Source organism: Solanum tuberosum, unplaced genomic scaffold (genome assembly GCF_000226075.1).
Source record: "Solanum tuberosum cultivar DM 1-3 516 R44 unplaced genomic scaffold, SolTub_3.0 scf00138, whole genome shotgun sequence".
Lineage (NCBI taxonomy): Eukaryota > Viridiplantae > Streptophyta > Magnoliopsida > Solanales > Solanaceae > Solanum > Solanum tuberosum.
The window spans coordinates 1,100,156-1,119,980 of record NW_006239065.1 but is presented as its reverse complement, the minus strand read 5'-3'; the positions used below and the strand labels follow the sequence as shown (position 1 = coordinate 1,119,980).

General features: G+C 34.9%; 1 protein-coding gene across 1 annotated transcript in view; it reads right to left on the bottom strand.

Annotated features, from left to right (window-relative positions):
* Positions 1–5,065, bottom strand: part of LOC102600597 (probable 1-acylglycerol-3-phosphate O-acyltransferase) — a 10,878-nt gene extending 5,813 nt beyond the window's left edge. Inside the window, exons 1-5 of the mRNA XM_006352000.2 lie at positions 4,602–5,065; positions 3,164–3,400; positions 2,019–2,065; positions 1,784–1,902; positions 1,495–1,655 (exon numbers count right to left, since the gene is read on the bottom strand). Coding sequence (XP_006352062.1) covers positions 1,495–1,655; positions 1,784–1,902; positions 2,019–2,065; positions 3,164–3,400; positions 4,602–4,789 — 752 coding nt within the window. The 5' untranslated portion in view covers positions 4,790–5,065. The remainder of the gene's footprint in view (positions 1–1,494; positions 1,656–1,783; positions 1,903–2,018; positions 2,066–3,163; positions 3,401–4,601) is intronic.
* Between the last annotated feature and the right edge of the window lie 14,760 nt (positions 5,066–19,825).

Below are 19,825 nucleotides of genomic sequence, written 5' to 3'. Positions count from 1 at the left end.
TGTTAGAATATGAATAGGTTTATACAATCCTATTAGAATAGGAATTGGTTTACACAATCCTATTAGAATAGGAATAGGTTTATACAAATCCTATTTAGAATAGGAATAGGAATACAAATAGAAATAGGAATAGTAAATAGTATCCTACTTGGTAAATGATTGTATTCTAGTGTCTATAAATAGGGTCTCAATGTAATAATGTAGACACAACAACAATACAATAATATTCTTTTCTTATATTTCTCACATATACAAAATTCTTTTAGAACTACTAGGCCAGTTAAACCCTCAATCCAGGAAAGGATCCCGGACAGCTACAGGGAGCATCTTAGAGCCACAAAAAGAAGTCAATATACAAGATAAAGTATCAATTATCAAGTATATGAGTAGTACCAACTCTACAAGTCAGTAAATATGCACAGGCATCAACATGTATGAGTTTTCAAAAATCTAGAATATGAAACAACCACCTGTGGAGTCAATCTTTTTTGTCAAATCATTGACAAATACCGGGTATCTTGTCTTAAAAGAAATGTCTCTAGCACTTAATAACTCTTTTAGTTACTGAACACCTACAGGATTATGAGAGAGTGAGGCAGAGGGAAAGATTAGCAACCACTGCCCACAAGGGTACCCTTACTTATAAAAGGCATTTTTCAGGACAACGGCAGTCTTTTCTTTTCATAAATTAAAAAAAATATGTATGGCTCATGTATCACGTAAGCATGATGAATAGCTTAATTTTACAGATAACTATGATAAATCAAATAAAGAGAAGGTTAGTCCCTTCATTTCCTATTTACATACTAAGATGAAAAGTTACCCTGTTATCCCAACCAAACATCTTTTTAAAGGGGAGAAAGAAAAGGTTTGATATCTTCTTTTTTTTTGCGCTAGACATTTTGTGTTACGTACAATGTAGTGGATTCATCTAGATGATGCCAACTAATTTCGGATAGAGGCATGATTAAGTGCTTGATGTCTTACATTTGCTTTCAAACTTGGGGAATGTGTGAACCATTCAAGGAAAGGTGACAACTAAATTAAGACGAAGCAAACCATCGAGTGGGACAGTAGTTAAGATTAGATAGCTAAGAAACCAAAAGAGTATATTGAATCCACCTGTCAGTATCTTATATGGGTTCCCTCAGGTCCTTTATCATGCATTCCTCGAAAAACATTGACACCCAGGCAAAGCATTTGCAACAGAAGTACATATGCTCGCCATTTGATCATATCATTCGAAGAAGGGGAACAAAGGAGAAATGAATCATAAACATTTTAGGCGTTAGTCTTAAAATGAATAATGTTCGCCGAGTAAAGTAAAAGCTTGCACTAACCAGAGGCTACAGTGAGAAGAAGGAACAAATGGGAAAAATCAGACATATCAAGAGTATCACTGTAAATGTTTGTATAATGCAGTAAAAGATGCAAAATAAATGTCCAGCAGCATGTTAGACTAGAGAAGAAGCAAGTGTTTAGAAAAGCATCTACCTGATAACTTTCATCGGGGTAAAATTAGACTCCCACAGATGATTCAAGACAGCTCCCTTCCAAGTTGCTCTGAACTGGGTCATCCGCTCAGACATATGTTCAGTTTGTGATGTAAATCCGGCTGGTCCTACCAGAATCAACTGCTGAACATGCTCAGGATGCTACAAGAGAAATAGAATCGTTTAATCAGCAGTAAAATATACATAACCATATATATTAAACTATAATTTCACATTTCTATGAATTTCTTATTTTTTCTGAAAAATTGAGTTCTATGAAAATTGATCACCTTGAGAGCATATTTGGCAGCGACATACCCTCCAAAAGAGTGCCCAAGCAAAATAAAGTTGCTAAGATTTTTGGCTTTGCGCCACTCCTCAAAGGAATCAATAAACCAATTTTCAGTCTCTGCATTAGAAAAGATGCCTCTTTCAGAACAAAATTGTTCAGTAAATAAGCCGCAGATATGGTATCTTCCAAATGAATAAAGGTACTCAAATGTGTAATCAACTTGTAAGACTAACCTTCGGTACTTTTGCATGTGAAGTCAGGCCTGCTTGATCCACCCCAGCTGCATAATACATTAGCCAGTCAGAGAACTACCAGTATGCTCATTTGTCTCTTTCGTTCTTTATATTCTACATAAAAGTGACATCTATTGGAAGACTTTTACCACTCCTTTCGTTCTGCTCTAGGACTTATAACAGCAGCTCTTGAAGCTACTGCTAACTAAAGAAAGCAAAAGGAAGCAACGCATAGTCAATTAGACCGGTAAGCCTCCACAAACTTCCCAGGAGAATAAATAAGTGTCAATGTCACAACACAGATACATCGTTTTTTTTGTTACCATTCCCAAAAATAGGTCTATTTTACAAAGGTTGACACAGAAAGCCTTCATGTGACACTTATATAAATATTTTCTACATAGAAAGGGCTGAAAATCAACCCTGATAATCTTTTAAAACTTTAAACTTTCTGCACTTACAAGTCAGGTAGTGCCTTGAATAATTTCGTTGCGATCTATTCAGTTTGAGGGCAACGGCACATTGTGTACCTCATTAACTACTAATTAATATAACTTGGCTACAACATTATTGTATCACCCCATAATAACATTACGTAGGTTTCAAATGAAAAATTAGTGACGCTCGAATCATTCTCATTATTAGCCATTCACTGAAGCATCAACTAAACAAAAAAGAAACTAGCACAAAGCTGATCATCCATCAACTACAGCAACTAGCAGGACTAAATGAAGGGATTGCTCAAGTTATAACTCAAGTGAATATGCAAACCAATAAACAGAACTTCACTATGATACACCCAAAGGGAATCTATTTTCAGTTGGTATGTAAATATCTCCATCCAATGAAGCTTTGAATGCTTGGTTAAGAGCATATTGTCCAACTAAATTGACCCAAATGTGTCCCAAAGTATACATTTATGCGCAATAACCTATAATTAGAAGACAATTTCACTTTCAGTATATCTTAGTTATTGCAACTTACCAAACAACTAAACATCTAGAATCAAAAAGTCATTAAATTTACTCTTTTATATCACTTCACATATATGGGGTAAGTACCACTATAGAATGTTTCAAGAGGGAGGAAAACATCTGTATGAAATTACGAATGTGCTCATAAATTTACACATAATATATACTCACCCAAGCTGATCAATAGCAATTACTTTGAAATGCTTTGCAAGGGCAGCAAAATTCCGAAAGAAGAAACCTTGAGAGGCACCATATCCATGGACCATAACAAGAGTAGGAGAACCCTCTTTGCTGTCGAAAGTAACAGTATTGATAAATCTCGGTTCATTGCTCACCGATCGAAACCATCTAACTTTTGAACCTGGTGGACCAGACCCAATGTTGACCTGCTCTTGTGTATAAGGAGTCCTAATATTGGACAAACGGCATAAATCAAGGTGAGCCTCTGAGCATCAATAACCATAAAGTTGCAGTTTTTATTTACTGAAGCAGGCATTCCACAAGATACAAAACCAAGAAACATACAAACTTTCATGATAGATGAAAGAATAGTTTGCCTTAAGGTAACTACATGTTGCCCGACATAAAATAAAATGAAAAATTTGTGCATTACTGACTCTAAAAGCATCCCCAAAGTTTCCACTCACTAAACCAATGAATACAGCAGTGTTTGTAAAAGGAGAAGCGCAAACGAGCAACAAGGTCTTTGGGCTTAAAATGGAAAGAGAAAAGTGAAGCTCACTATTATGTAACGTAATAGTTACACATATATGAATTAGTACTACAATAATCAAATTACAATTCAAATACTCTCTCAATCTCGACTTATATGTCTTAATTTATGAAACACTTTTCATTTTATCCTTAATGAGATGATTTATAGACATATAAATATTTATGATTTTAGACTAATTTCTTCTTTCATTTTTTAAAGTCCATACCCAGTGAAACACCTTCGAGAGTAATTAATTTCAAGAATCCATTTACAATAATGCTGGTATTGATCTGACTACTCAAAGTTGAGATTTAAATAATTGAATGTTTTTTATTGTGACCACTTTGAGTTGCATTCTTAGAAATGCACATCTATCTAAAGCATATGGTTTCATCTGTGACCCCTGAATTCACCAATCACTTTTAATAACGCTGAAATGCAGTAGTATAAAATATCATTTACCATGACAACAATTCTTTTAAGTACGATAGGTAACACATCCAATCAAATTAGCTACATGATTGACTAATTAGAAAATGGTTGAGCGCAGTCTAACTACCATAAATACTGAAGAGAGAAATGGATAATTATGAGTTTTTTTCCACAGAACTGGGCAAACTAGGTTACACGCACTCTGACTAATCTAGTAGTTAAACATTCTATATCCAAGCAGATGAAGTTGGTGTGAACCTATAGCCTGAAGCACGCTAAGTGTTGTAGCATGAATTATGTGCAGTGTTTTCTCCTACATGACCATTGACCACCACTCAGCTATGTGGTTGGAACAAGAAAAAGACTTAAGAGAACAATTGAATGTGATTGAGGCATATACATGAATGAATTTAAACAGAAAATATCAGAGGATTCGGGAATACACAAATAAGTAAGAATTACCTAACAAGAGAAAGAAGACGTTTTTCAGCAGCGATGATGTGGTCAGTAGATGTAGGTATCCAACGAAGAGAAGAGGGCCAAAATGACCACCGTTTTGCTCCGGCAGCTGTGTTATCGGCGGCTGATGAATTGATTTGTTCCGCCATTTTTACCAATGAATTCGATAACCTCCTTAGTCCGATGCTCATGCGATTGATGCAACAGATAATTAATTTCCCCTTTTGTCGCTGAACTCCCCAAAATATAGGCGTATGTGCTAGATAGAGTGTTCTCCAAGTTCTCTATTGCCTTTCCAAGAAACTTAACCTCATTCTCTCCTTCGCCGGTTTCATATTTTAGTATTTGACAATCAAATTGTATCATAGTAATAGATTTCAATTCCAGCGACGCAAAAACGTAGGCAGTGACGTGGGCGGAGCAACTCCAACCGCAGATTCCATATTCCAACCATCACCTTTGCTTCTTCCCCTAATTTGGTCAACTATTCAAACGCATATTTTTAGCCTATTTTTTTGGTTATAAATATATTTGTATTACATTACAATAAATATTTATGTTATAGTTTTTTTTTTTTTTTGAGAAAAGTTAGAAATCTTAAGTTTGGGATTAATCTAGTTTGTCCTATAAATAAAGGTAGAGTGTGCATCGTTCGATTCGATTTTATAGATTATCTGTTCAATTTTTTATTTTTAAATATGTCAAATCAATAAGATATTTTTTATTGATTCTTCACGTTCCATTTCGGTTTAACCAATAAGAAAATACTTATAAAATAAATATATAAATTCTCCAACAATTTGACATGACAAGACAATGATGTAGCTTTACAAACGCACATGTAATCATTTTAAATTTATTAAATATAAATTTATAAAATGATTCGGATTATATTAAATTTGTGACTATATCAGCCTAAATAAATAGGGAAAAGGTTCAAATATACCATCGAACTTTTAGAAAAGGTTCATTTATGTCATCCGTTAAAAGTTTGGCTGATTTATGTTATAGTTGTTAAAGAAAAGGCTCATCCATGCCATTTCTTTGAACTCCAGTTTTGCAAAACCATTTTTTTACGCCCCAAACAAGGTTTAACGCTTTTCAACCGGTGTTTTTGGATCAAATGTATATTTTTTTATCCTACTTCCTTAAGAACCCATAAAAAACATTAACAATTCCCAAATTTCAAACTTGTTCAATTCTTCACGAAATCGCCTCAAATTTCAAGAGTAGTTTCTCTCCGAGCTAGATATCAAAACTCAATATCTTTTGAGTTCGAATTCAACCTTACTCAACAAGACCCACTTGAAATTTCTTCAAAGTTTCTAAACTTCAACATTCTTTAATGATAGAATTTTCTCCACCACTTCAAATCATTTGAAAATTTGAACATAGACTCATAAAAACACTAGGCAACAAATATCTAATGTAAAAAAACAACTACAAAAACACGAATCAAATTCATTTGTTGGAAATTTTTTTAATACGGGTGAATTTATTTAGCTCTACACATGATTTTAGAATTTTAGTTTTTAAAAAAAAAAAATTAACGATGTAGCCGAAATTTGAGATGATTTCCTGAAGAATTGAAAATGTTGAAAATTTGGGAGTTGTTTATGTTCTTCATGCGTTCTTGGTGTTCTTAAAGAAAATGAAACAAAAAGTGTACATTTAATTCAAAAGTGTTAAACCTTGTTTGGGGTGTAAAAAATGGTTTTGCAAAATCGGAGTTACAAAAAATGGCATGGATGAGCCATTTCTTTAATAGCAATGGCATAGATGAGCCAAACGTTTATGTTTTAATGAATGACATAAATGAGTCTTTTCTAAAAGTTCGATGGCATATTTGAGCCTTTTTCTGAATAAATATTATGGATTAATATAATTAGAGTAATTATTTAAATCCAATAAATATGTATTTGATTAAAGTCCAAATTAAGTGATGTGGGCTACAATAGATGAGCCCAGTTCACTAAGTCCAATCTCATGGACCATTTTGGTGCCACGTGGAAGATGATGTGGCATGCCAAGTCAACAAGAAGCCAATAGGATCATGACATGTATCAAAATGACAAGTCTGCTCCATAAAGCTCATATGTCATATCACTTAAATCTGATTGGTCGAAGGGAATCTTGTTCCAAATCACAACTCCTCTATTCTAAAACTACAAATAGGGGTCCTCATAATTCGGAAAAGGAACCGAAAATTCTAAACAAGAAGCTAGAGAAAGCTCGTGGTACAAACACCATAAATTTCTCTATAAGCTACAAATTTAAGAATTCAAGCATTCAAGTTCAAGAACGATCAAGATCAAGACCATCAGATTCGGGAACAAGCTCGAAGCCCTTGAATTTAAGTAAAAGTCAAGATCAAGATAAAGCTCAAGTTCAAGTTCATCGAAGATTCAAGAACAAACTTTAAAGCTCTTGAATCGAAGATCAAACTCAAGAGCCCTTGAATTTATATCTGAAAAGACCAACTTAGAGGAATCATAAAGATTGTAACACTCACACTTTGAAATAATAAATACGATTGTTGCGATACTTTTGCGTTCTTGATTATTATTTTCTCGACGCGAATTTTACTGTCTACAAATTCTAGCACACCCAATGGGACAATCTCTACCTCCAATATCAACTTTTCAAGCATCAAAGAATATCGAGATGACTTCCATGAAGATCAACTCTTAATCAATTGACTCGAAGGCCACTAGTTCGAAATTCTCTACTAAAATTGAAGGAATTCTTGGTATTACCTTTGGAAGTTTCAAAGTTGTTACGAGGAGCAGGGCTGATACACTAGGACAACAAACACTTCAAGTGTCGTCCGCAACAATTCTTGTTTTTTGGTCTTCGACTCCAAAAGGATCAAGTTCCTCCACAAAATGCTTAAGAAAGAGGAAGCAGTGTTGCTGAAAAGATCAAGAAGACCTTGACTCTACTTGAGCAATCTGGTTCCAAGAACTCTACCACAAAGGAGAACTATTATTCAACCAATGAATCCTCTCCACATGCATCATGTAATGTGAGTTTGATGGAGATCAACTTATGCGACAATCCATGTTATTCTCCTACATCTCCAATGATCATGCAAGCAATGGTAACTGATGCTTTTTGCTCTGAGGAACAACTTGCAAATCTGAACTTAACCAAACATGTACAACACCAAGAGTCTCGAATTGAAAAATTGATGGATAGAATGGAAGGCCTTTTAGATGGAGAGGCTAGTCATGCGCCTGGAAAGGGTGTTCAAGTTCAAGACATCGAAAACCATGCGAAGCAAACACCGCTTGTTAATGAGATGCCAGTTTCTTCTGAAGGAATGATCCCACTTGATCGCTTGAAAGAGATCATTGAAGGTAAAATCAAAGATAAGTATAAAGTCTCCACCAAGTATTCTCATATGTATGCCAAGCCATACACTACAAGAATTGATAACTTCAAAATGCCTACTGGTTATCAACCTTCCGAATTTCAACAATTTTAGGGTAAAGGAAATCCAAAACAACATGTTGCACACATTGTGGAAACATGTAATAATGCTAGAACATATGAAGACCATCTTGTCAAGCAGTTTGTCCGCTCTCTAAAAGGAAATGTCTTTGATTGATACACGGATCTCAAGCCCAATTCTATCGATAGTTGGGAGAAACTAGAGCACGAGTTTCTCAATCTCTTCTACAACACAAGGCGTACGATAAGCATAGTAGAACTCACGAATGCTCGCCAAAGGAAAGATGAATCGGTTATAGATTTCATATATTGATGGAGGAACGTGAGCCTAAATTGTAAGGATAAGCTTAGTGAAGCTTCTGCAATAGAAATGTGTATTCAAGGAATGCACTGGGAGCTTCTTTACATCGTACAAGGAATAAAACCAAAATCCTTCAAAGATCTACTGTCACACCCCGAGCCTACACCCTGGGTGGGACTGGCACTCGAGAATCATTGATGGCCCCAAGAGAACCCTTGTCCTGGCTTAACTCTTAGCGGAAGACTTACTCAACATTGAATAACTCAAATGAAAACTTTAACTTAAATAACTACTCAAAAATTTTAAGAAAAACTATTCACTAGCCAAAGTGGCAACTAAAGTCTTAGACACCAATAATTGAAATGAACAAGACTAATGAACTATAACTATCTATCCATGAAGCCTCTAATATTATGAGGGATGTCGGGACAAGACCACCGATCATCCTAACAAAATGAAATGACAAAACAATGATAAAAAAAAGGATCCTCCAGAAGCAAGGAGGCTCACCAACAACTTTGAAGCTCAACTGGATCAACGAAGCCCTGGATGCTGATCCTAGTTACCTGTATTTGCATCATAAAACGATGCAGGCCAAATGGAGTCAGTACATTGAATGTATGAGCATGTGAGAGAAAATAAAAAATAGGACATAAGCTTGAACTAGAACTGAAAGAAACACTTACCTCGTCTCAACTCTACTTAACTTATTTCAATATAAAGCAGTAATAAAGATGCAGTATAAAGAAAGCTTTAAAACATGTAGATAACAAATCAGTGTATCGAAAGACACAACGATAACTTAGTTTTGTATATGAAAATACAAGTTACTCTGTGGGAGATTCTCTAATCGACAACCATCACTATAAGCTATGTGATGATACAACGTCTCAACCACGCTACCAGAACTATCCTACACTTTGTCGGGATATAGAACTACTCAACTAAGTGGATCCACTTATCTATGCTTAAAAAGCAATAAGGAATCATCTAAAAAGTATGACTCTTTCTATCCACATTGGCTACATGGTTTATGATGACTTTGAGTTGTATGAACTCGTCCCCATATCGCTGCTCAATGCTACTCCCAAAAATATACTCCGCTCATATGTTTAAAAACATGACTTTCTCTGTGGTTTGAGATTATTACTCAAAAAGCTATCTCTTAAAAGAGATGGTACTCAGAACTCCTCATGAAAACTCTTTTGGAAATCGGTGTTTCCTCTTATCTTAAATGTGAAAAACATTTACTCTTTGGGAATACTTAGTTCCCATATAACATTTTAAAGAAAATGAACTCGGCTTTACTCTTTCTCAACTCAATTCTTTAAGTCTTAAAACAAGTTTAAAACAATTGTAAAAGACTTTTGATAAGACTCCAAGAACTTTTTAGACTTGACTCTTAGCTCTACCTTGAATTTGAATTATGGATTCAAGGGTTATAATCTTATGTTCTGGATGATCTCATGATGTTTAGACGTACCTTAGAGTGTAGAAATCAACTAGAAAACATAGGTACGATTCGAGGGAACTCAAATGGAAAGAAGTGGGAAAGGGTAGAGGACCTAGCGACCCTGGCATACTGAGTGGCGCAAGGAGCCAGACCTTGAATTGCAGAGCTTGGGTTGGGGAGCACTGAGTGGCGCAACACCCTAGAGCCCTTCCTATAGACACTGATGTGGGGCGCACTAAGTGGCGCGGCGCCCCACTCTTTTTCCCAGAAAATTTGATGAATTTCCTTACTCATTTTTCGACCCTAATTCATCTAGAATCGAATTGTTTCTTCCCCAATTACTTAGATTCGAATACCCAACCATAGTGTACAAGAATTTACTCAAAAACAACCTTAAAACTCATACGATTATCTCAAGAACTCATCCAAACCTCAAAATCAAGATTTATGAAGGAAACTTCAACATAACTCATCAAGAACTCAAATCCTTTACTTTCAAGAATGAAATTATGTTGAATTAATCATGATTGGCGCTTCAGTGAATCTAGCCAACGCTATGTGAACTCACATACCTCTTAGGGATCAAACCCTTGGCGAAATTCACAACGAAATCCTCAACAACTAGACGAACGCTTGACTTTTTCTCCTTTTCTTCTCTTCTTGAACTCCTCTCACAGCCCTAGCATATTTTAGGATTTGTAAAACTGAACCAAATCAGTTTAGACCCCTAAATATTACCAATATTCGTTTTAAATTAATTGGGTAAGCAAAATACCAAAATACCCCTCTTAAATCCGGATAGCTTTCCTTAACTAGACAACCCCACTTCAAATGGGCATATCTCCATCATACGAGCTCGAAATCTAGCAAACTCAGTGGAGTTGGAAAGAGGATTCCAAGACCTTTCATTTGATATCTTATGGGCCATCTAACTCATCTTGTACTGAAAGTTATGGTTGTTTGAAGTTTACCCAAAACTAATACTTAGCATAACTTGCCAAAATTTCCAAATTTGCTATTTCCAATTTTGTTCTTTCTAATTCTAGTTCTTTCAAAAATTGAGGTATTCAAGTTCTTTTAAAAACTGAGGTGTTACAATATCTCCTCCTTGGGAACACTCGTCCTCGAATGAGAGTACTTTAAGTATACTAAGGGTGTAACATCTAACATTTAGCTCAAACACCCCACCAACAATATATAACAGAACATGCCAACTTAAAATAAATGCCAAGAAAAGGATAAGTACCTTAATTTGTAATTTCTCCGGACTCAAAGAGATGTGGATACCTCTTCTTCATATCCTCCTCAGCTTCCCAAGTGGATTCCTCAACAAATTGGTTCCTCCACCTTTCACCCATTCGGTCCCTAGTTTTCAGTCAGTTTCTTGATTCCTTTATTATGACTAGACCTAGGGTTTCTTGAATGTTAGAATTATTAGATTCTTAGCTGTTAGAATGATCCAAATCAGATTAGTATGTTAATATTCAGTTTATTGAATGAATTCTAGAACCCTAGCTATGTATTTCTTTAGTTCTTGAATTACACATGCTAGGTCAGATATTTCAGTTATTCAGTTATACATGCCTCAGTTATTAATGCATCAATATCAATTTAATTGTTGCATCTCAGTTTGCATGTTCAGTTTGAGCTATCCAGTAACTTACAAAAATTCAGTCATAATGTGTTAATTACTTAATCCATTGGGAGTAGTATAATACCGAGTTGGACTAGGGTTCAACGTACCAAAATAGTCCCAGAACTACTAGCCACGTAGGTTGTAAGTCCCCTCTGTGGGCATCATTTTAGTGATCACGCCAGCATGCCTCTATACCTCTGGTAGGGTATATTGGGTCCTCTCGATGTGGCGTATACATTGGACTCCACATTTTAGCTCATGTGGTTTTATTGTCGGTTATTAGTAGTTCCACAGTTCAGTCAGATTCTATTGCATTGACCTCATTTACAGTTCAGTCAGTATTCAGTCTCAGCATGTTATAAATTTGGTCATTGCATCCAGTATAAAATGAATATTCATCAAATTTACTATTTTCCGATTTGTTCTTTCGTCGATGGGGCCTTAAAACAAAATGAAAAATAGGAAAAATGATTCATTCGCCTTTCTAAGAGGGGACCTATGAATGGGGATATTTCCGAAACTCATAATTTTTAAGAGTCGAACATTTATTTTAATTTCTAGAATAGAATAATAGTTTTTGGGATATTTTCTCTCAAGTTTGGAGAGGTTTTTGGGAGACTTGAAGAAAGAAAGATTTCATCTTTCCCAAGTTAGAAGTGGGTCTTCTCCATTCTTGTTCCTTTGCTTAAGTCAAGGTTTAATTCCTTATAGCCATTTGATTTTAGTATCATTTTAGGTGTACTTTTTTAGTTCTTGATGTGTGGCTATAAACCCCCATTCTTGGGGTGTGATTTAGCAAATATGTGTTGATATTGTTGTTGGGTCTTGCTTGCTGATAAGATATATGTATTTTAATGGTGATTTCACCTAGTCTTTGTGGTTCAATTTAATGGGTTTGTAGTTGCAAATACAAAACCACCCATGTGTTTTCGGCTTGCCCTAGATGGAGGTCGCGAAACCAAGACCGATAGACTGATGGCCTAAGGAGTGTATCGACATGAGGTTTAGCCTGACAGGGTGAGCCTTAGTCCCATATCCTAACACTCAGCTCGAGAGAGTGAGTGGGGTAAGGCGTAGGCTGGCCTTTATGTGGCAAATGGGTGTCCGAGAGGGACGCATTTGAAACGGGGTAAGTTGCCTAAGAGGGAACTTATTTCCATCTAAAGCTTAGCCTAGTCACTATTATCTTGCAAATTTTCTATCGAAAGCATGTATCCGAACGATTTATCTGAACTTGTATTGCGGTCACACCCCAAGAACTTGTCCCCATACTTGATTTTCTTATTATTTTTGTGTTTTTTTACTACTTGTGACAAAAACCCCTATTTGATATTTGACACCTTTGTGTCACCCCTTGTAATTTACAATGTTTTTAATCGTTAATGTCTATTGCTACGACTAGTTTGAACTTAATTTTATTTTTCTACTAATTCTCAAAACCACTCCCTTGGGACACAACCCCAACCTTTAGTGGGTTTACTATATTATTGACAATCGTAGACACTCGTACTGTAGGTTCGTGTCCGAGAGGAACGCATTTGAAACAGGGTAAGTTGCCCGAGAGGGAACTTATTTCCATCTAAAGCTTAGCCTAGTCACTATTATCTTGCAAATTTTCTATCGAAAGCATGTACCCAACGATTTATCTCAACTTGTATTGCTGTCACACCCCAAGAACTTGTCCCCATACTTGATTTTCCTATTATTTTTGTTGGTTTTTTACTACTTGTGAGAAAACCCCCATTTGATATTTGACACCTTTGTGTTACTCCTTGTAATTTACAATGTTTTTAATCATTAATGTCTTCAGCTACGACTAGTTTGAACTTAATTTTATTTTTCTACTAATTCTCAAACCACTCCCTTGGGACACGACCCCAACCTTTAGTTGGGTTACTATATTATCGATACTCGTACTGTAGGTTAGTGTCGTTGGTCATGATAAGCATCAAAATGGAACCAAACAATAGTCATGCTTTTGAATATGAATTTATGAAGATATGAGTTTATAAAGAAAACTAAGAACTTATGAATGGTAATTTATAAAAGTGTATGCATGATTTAGAAATATATGTTTTATGATGTAAAGGTTGATTTTAAGAAGAGCATTAATGAAATTGTGAAAGGTTTTCTCACATATTAAAAAATCATGATTTGGTGAAAGGTTTTCTCACATATTAAGAAATCATGATTTGGTGAAAGGTTTTCTCACACATGTATGATTCATAATTTAAGGATCTACTCTATGATGATTCAATCTTTGATTAATAACTTAATTATGATTTTCCATGTATGATGTTTTGTTTAAGAAATGACTATTCCGTTGGAATTTAGTTTAGCACAGAGAGAACTTTTAGGTGGAGGCTCAAATAGGGCAATCTCTAGTAGCAACCTCTACTTTCAAACTATCTGCCCCCATAGGATTGTCTTAAATGACCTCGCTATTAGATCCTCCAATAGCATATGAATCATGATATGAAGTTCTACTTTGGCAAGTAGACTATCCCTTGTCGATGTGGGAGTTACATCGGATTCCATGTTATTGCTTGGATTGTCTATTACCGGCTAAAGCTAATATCCCACAAAATGAAGTAAATTTACTTCAAAAGTTTATAAAGCTTTCATTATGCTTTTAAGATGTATTGATCATGTTTATGATTCTTCTTTGAAGGTTTTACTATGTTTTCACTTGGTCATGCATATCATATTTTTCCTATATGTCCTCTTATGATCATAGTTTCATGTTTATATACATATCCCTCATACTTTGTATATCTTCCATATACAAATGCATACTTGTACCTACATAATTTAATAATGTAGGGTCCGACACTTCTCTTCCTCCTCCTCATGGCTAGTTGCTTGATCGATTGTTGAAGACTTGGTGAGTCCTCATGTTTTGAGGAACATTTCACCTTTACTTTATTTTTCTTATGTTTTAGTTTTTTAATATTGTACGTGGTGTACGGGTTACATAACAACTTCTTCATTTGATGTAGTAGATTGTCTTGTCAAGATTATGAGTAGTCGGAAACAACCTTCTACCTTCAAATCTTTTCAAAAGCATTCGCTACCGGTTTTGGCATTTTTTCCCATTCACATCTTTCTAAAAAAAAACTTTTACCTCGAGCACACACAATGGAGCCCTGGATTGGTGTGGTTCCTCTATGCCTAGGACACCAGAATATCGAACCATGAACGAAGAAAGGCATGAGAGAAAAGCATATTGGCTAGTGATTGTGAGGCCCCAATTCTTGACTGGAGGGGACACCAAAGAGAAATCTTTTGATTTTTGGGCTGGAACTGAAGAAAGCTTGATGCGTTCTTGAACTAGAGTTCTTGACTTCTTTCTCCTCTTAGCGTTCTAATTTTCTAAGTTTTTGATTAATGATTTGACTTAGGTAAGTTCTAGTTATGTTTCTAGGCTAAAATTGACTAAAACCTCATAATTTAGGATCTAAACGACGTAGCTTAGGGGTCCAATGAAAATAGTAAAAGACCAAAAGACCCCTGACTTAACTGTTGTCGGAGTGATCGACGAACGGGACCTACGGGCCTTGGATCGAATGACGGTTCGTGCTGGTCGGCCGTCTTTTGCATCAGAGGCTGGGTAAAGGGGGTCTAGATCCACAAACACAGACCACAGACCGTGGTCTGACCTACGAACCGTGGGTCTGTCCGTGGATCGAGACAGTCGATTTTCTGAGTTGGGTTTGAGGGGGTTGCAATGGTGAACCACGGACGTCCAGAGGGTGATTGGGTTGTGTATTAATGCAGAATGACAAAGTTATAGCTTATGCCTCCAGACAACTTAAGATTCATGAGAGAAATTACCCAACCCATGATCTAGAGTTGGCTATTATAGAATTCGCATTGGAAATGGAAGCAAATGAAAGGCTTTCATAAAAATTCTCGTAGAATCGAGAATGAAGTTTTCATTCTGTACATGCCAGATCATGAATTAGTAACTGCTTCCAATTTCCAAAAAAAAATACCAATTGTGTCGAACTTTCCATTTTTGGAATAGTTACGGAATCTCCATGAATAGGATCAAACCGAATTCTTCAAATTCTTCAAGTATATAAGTAAATGTCTTCAAATCCTCCAAGTATGCAATTCGAAGTTTTCAAATTCTTCAAGTATGCAAGTAGAAGTTTTCAAATCCTTCAAGTTTGCAAGTTAAAGTTTTGAAATACTCTAAATATGCAAGTTGAAGTCTTCAAATCCTCTAAGCATGCAAGTTGAAATCTTTAAATCTTTCAAGTATGCAAGTTGAAGTCTTCAAATTCTTCAAGTATGTAAGTAGAAGTCTTCAAATCCTCCAAGTATGCAAGTCAAAGTCTTCAAATTCTTCAAGTATGCAAGTATAAGCCTTCAAATCCTTCAAGTATGTAAATAGAAGTCTTCAAATCCTCCAAGTATGCAAGTCAAAGTCTTCAAACTCTTCAAGTATGCAAGTATAAGTCTTCAAATCCTTCAAATCCTTCAAATTTGAAAGTTAAGGTCTTCAAATCCTCAAAATATGCAAGTTGAAGTCTTTAAATCCTGTAAGTATGCAAGTGGAAGTCTTCAAATCCTTTAAGTATGCAAGTTGAAGTCTTCAAATTCTTTAAGTATGTAAGTAGAAGTCTTCAAATCCTCCAAGTATGCAAGTTAAAGTCTTCAAATACTTCAAGTATACAAATAGAATTATTCAAATCCTCCAAGTATGTAAGTTGATTTCTTCAAATCCTCCAAGTATACAAGTTGAAGTGTTCAAATCTTCTAACTCTGCAAGTTCAAGTTGTCAAATCTGTCAAGTTTGCAAGTTAAAGTCTTCAAATCGTCCAAATATGCACGTTGTTAAATTTCCATGCCTTAAGGTGGACAAAATTGTCCATTTGCATCTTAAGCTTGTCTTTTCTTGAATTTTTTTTCCTTAAATGTATCATTAAATTCTCATGCCTTAAGGTGAACGAGATTTGTCTCTTTGCACCATAAGCTGGCCTTTTTCACGAATTTATCCTTAAATAGATCTTTAAATTCTCATGCCTTAAGGTGGACGAGATTTTTCCCTTTGCACCTTAAATTTTACCTTTTGAGAATTTATCCTTATCTGGATCTTTAAATTCTCATAACTTAAGGTAGATGAGATTTATCCTTTTGCACCTTAAGCTGATCTTTTCACGAATTTATCCTTTGATGGATTTTTCAAAATCCCCATGTCTTAAGGTGGACAAAATTTGCCCCTTTGCACCTTAAGCTGTCCTTTTCACGAGTTTATCCTTAAAAGGATCTTTAAATTTCCATGCCTTAAGGCAGACAAGATTTGTCCCTTTGCACCTTAAGCTGACCTTTCCATGAAATTTATCCTTAAAACGATCTTTAAATTTTCATGCCTTAAGGTGGAAGAAAAATTATCGTTTCTTACTTTATTCTCAAGTATGCGGGATCTTGTAAAGCCTCAAGTTAGTGATCTTCAAGGCGGGGACGTTAAACACATTCCTTCACACCTTATGCTCAAGTATTTGGGATCTTGTAAAACCTCAAGTTAGTGATCTTCAAGGTGGGGACGTTAAACACATCCCTTCACACCTTATTCTCAAGTATTTGGGACCTTGTAAAGCCTCAAGTTAGTGATATTCAAGACGGAGACGTTAAACACATCCCTTTACACCTTATGCTCAAGTATTCAGGATCTTGTAAAGCCTTGCTTAGTGAGCGGGGACGTTGACCACATCCCTTCACACCTCAAGATCAAATTCTTGTGTGATAAAGTTCTCCATTGTGTAGCCTCAGCAAAATAAAAATATTGTTTATGTTTTTTATCTCAAGGCGGGGACATTAAGCACATCCCTTCACACCTCAAGATCAATTTCTTGTGTGTTAAATCTCTCCATTGTGTAGTCTCCGTAAAATACAAATATTGCTTATGTTGTTGATCTTAAGGCAGGGATGTTAAACACATCCCTTCACACCTCAAGATCAAATTATTGTGTGATAAAGCTCTCCATCGTGTAGTCTCCGCAAAATGTTTTTTTTTATGTTGATCTACAAAAAAACACACACACAAAAAAGGACAAAACAAATAAAATACAAGTAAAGGAGAGATTGTTACCCGTCAAGACATTTGAGACTTGGAAGTCATGCTAAGCTAACTAGGTTAGACTTGTGACAATATTTTCTTGGTGATAATGAAGACCATGAAGTATAGTTTCTAGCGATCACAATCCTTTTTGGTGATGACGTTCCGACATCAAGATATAAAATATTTTGTGAGGCAACAAAATTCTGAAATTAACTATGTGACAAAATTTAAAGTTAACTTCAAAAAAACTGTCTAGAACAAAATTAAAGGATTTTAATCCTAAATATTGGATATGTTGTGGCCCCTTGTGTCTAGTTTCATTCGAATCAAGAGAATTGCAATCTCAATACTTCTACCTCTAGATGCAATTTTTTTGGTGTCACCATGTAAATCTGAAACTTTTGGTGCACCAAAATCTAAAGTTGACTTTGTCATCATTCCTTCATCAAGATACGAGAGTTTTAGTAAAGCCACACAGATCTGAAATTTTCAGCATGACATAATTTAAAGCTAATTTTTAAAAATCATCTAGAAATATCATGAAGGTATTAAATTCTTAAGATATGATTTTTCTACGACAGATGTGTCAAGTGTAAAATGTGATGAAAACTCACAATCTGTAATTGAAGCGAAAATTGTAGAGACAATGTGTCTATTTATAGATGGTGATGGGAATAAAATCATTTTTCGAGTTCAATTACAATTCCTTTTTGGCTAAGGCAAGAGAAAAAATATATGAATATGAAATTGAGTGGGATTATAATTTCTAGTTCAATTACAATTCTTTTTTGGCTAAGGCAATAGAAAAGATATATGAATATGAAATAAAGTGGGATTACAATTCCTAGTTCAATTAAAAATTATTTATTTTTGCCTAAGGCAATAGAAAAGATATGTGAATATGAAATTGAGTGGGATTACAATTCCTAGTTCAATTACAATTCCTCTTAAAATATATGAATATGAAATTAAGTGAGATTACAATTTTGTTTTTGGCTAAGGCGAAAAAAGTGGGAGTAAGAACTTTTTTTTTGGCTTTACTAATAATTGTCACAAAAAAGAAAGAAAGAGAAAAACCTCACTCTTTCCCTATCCTATCCTAATTGGATATGGAAAGTGGTTGACAATGCCCCGTGATTTCTGATTTTACTTTCCACTCCTTATATTGGAGTGGTATATTAATGAAATACTATGATATATAGTTAATATTTCAAGTCTAATCTTCAAAAGATAAATTATTTTGACAAAACTTAATGTAGAGGAATTTATATCATTAAAATATTAAATATAAATTTATAAAATGATTCGAATTATATTAAATTCATGAATATATTAGTTCAAATAAATATTATGGATTAATACAATTGGATTAATTATTTAAATCCAATAAATATGGATTTAATTAAAGTCCAAATTAAGTGATTTGGTCTACAATAGATGAGTCTAGCTCTCTAAGCCTAATCTCATCTCATCCTAGAGACCCATTTTGGTGCCATGTGGCAGATGACGTGGCATGCCAAGTCAAACAAGAAGCCAATATGATTATGACATGTGTTAAAAAGGATTAGTCCGCTCATAAAGCCCATATGTCATGTCACTTAAATCTGATTGGCCGAATGAAATCATGTTCCAATCACAACTCCTCTATTCTAAAACTATAAATAGGGGTCCTCGTAATCCAGAAAAGAAACCAAAAATTCTAAACAAGAAGCTAGAGAAAGCTCGTGGCACAAACGTCATAAATTTCTCTATAAGTTACAAGTTTAAGAATTCAAGCATTCAAGTTTAAGAATGATCAAGGTCAAGACCATCGGATTAAGGAACAAGCTCAAAGCCCTTAAATTTAAGTAAAAGACAAGATCAAGATAAAGTTCAAGTTCATCGAAGATTCAAGAACAAGCTTTAGAACTTTTGAATCCAAAATCAAGTTCAAGACAAACTCAAGATCAAGCTCAAGAGCCCTTGAATTTATATCTGTAAAGACAAATTCAGAGGAATCATAGAGATTGTAACACTCGCACTTTGAAATAATAAATACGATTGTTGTGATACTTTTTCATTCTTGATTATTGTTTTCTCGACGCGAATTTTAGTGTCTACATCACATATAATTGAAACAATAATAACTAATATGAAAAAAACTATACAAGTGTAAAAACAAAAAGAAATTAAGAGGAATATGGCTCCTGCTTTAGGTTTTAACATTTTGTATAATTTGAAGTTTTGAACTGAAAGTCATTTTGAAGTATGAATGGTAGGCTAAAGAGCAAAGAAAATAACCCGTAAGGTATTTAGATTAATATTTAATATTTATGTA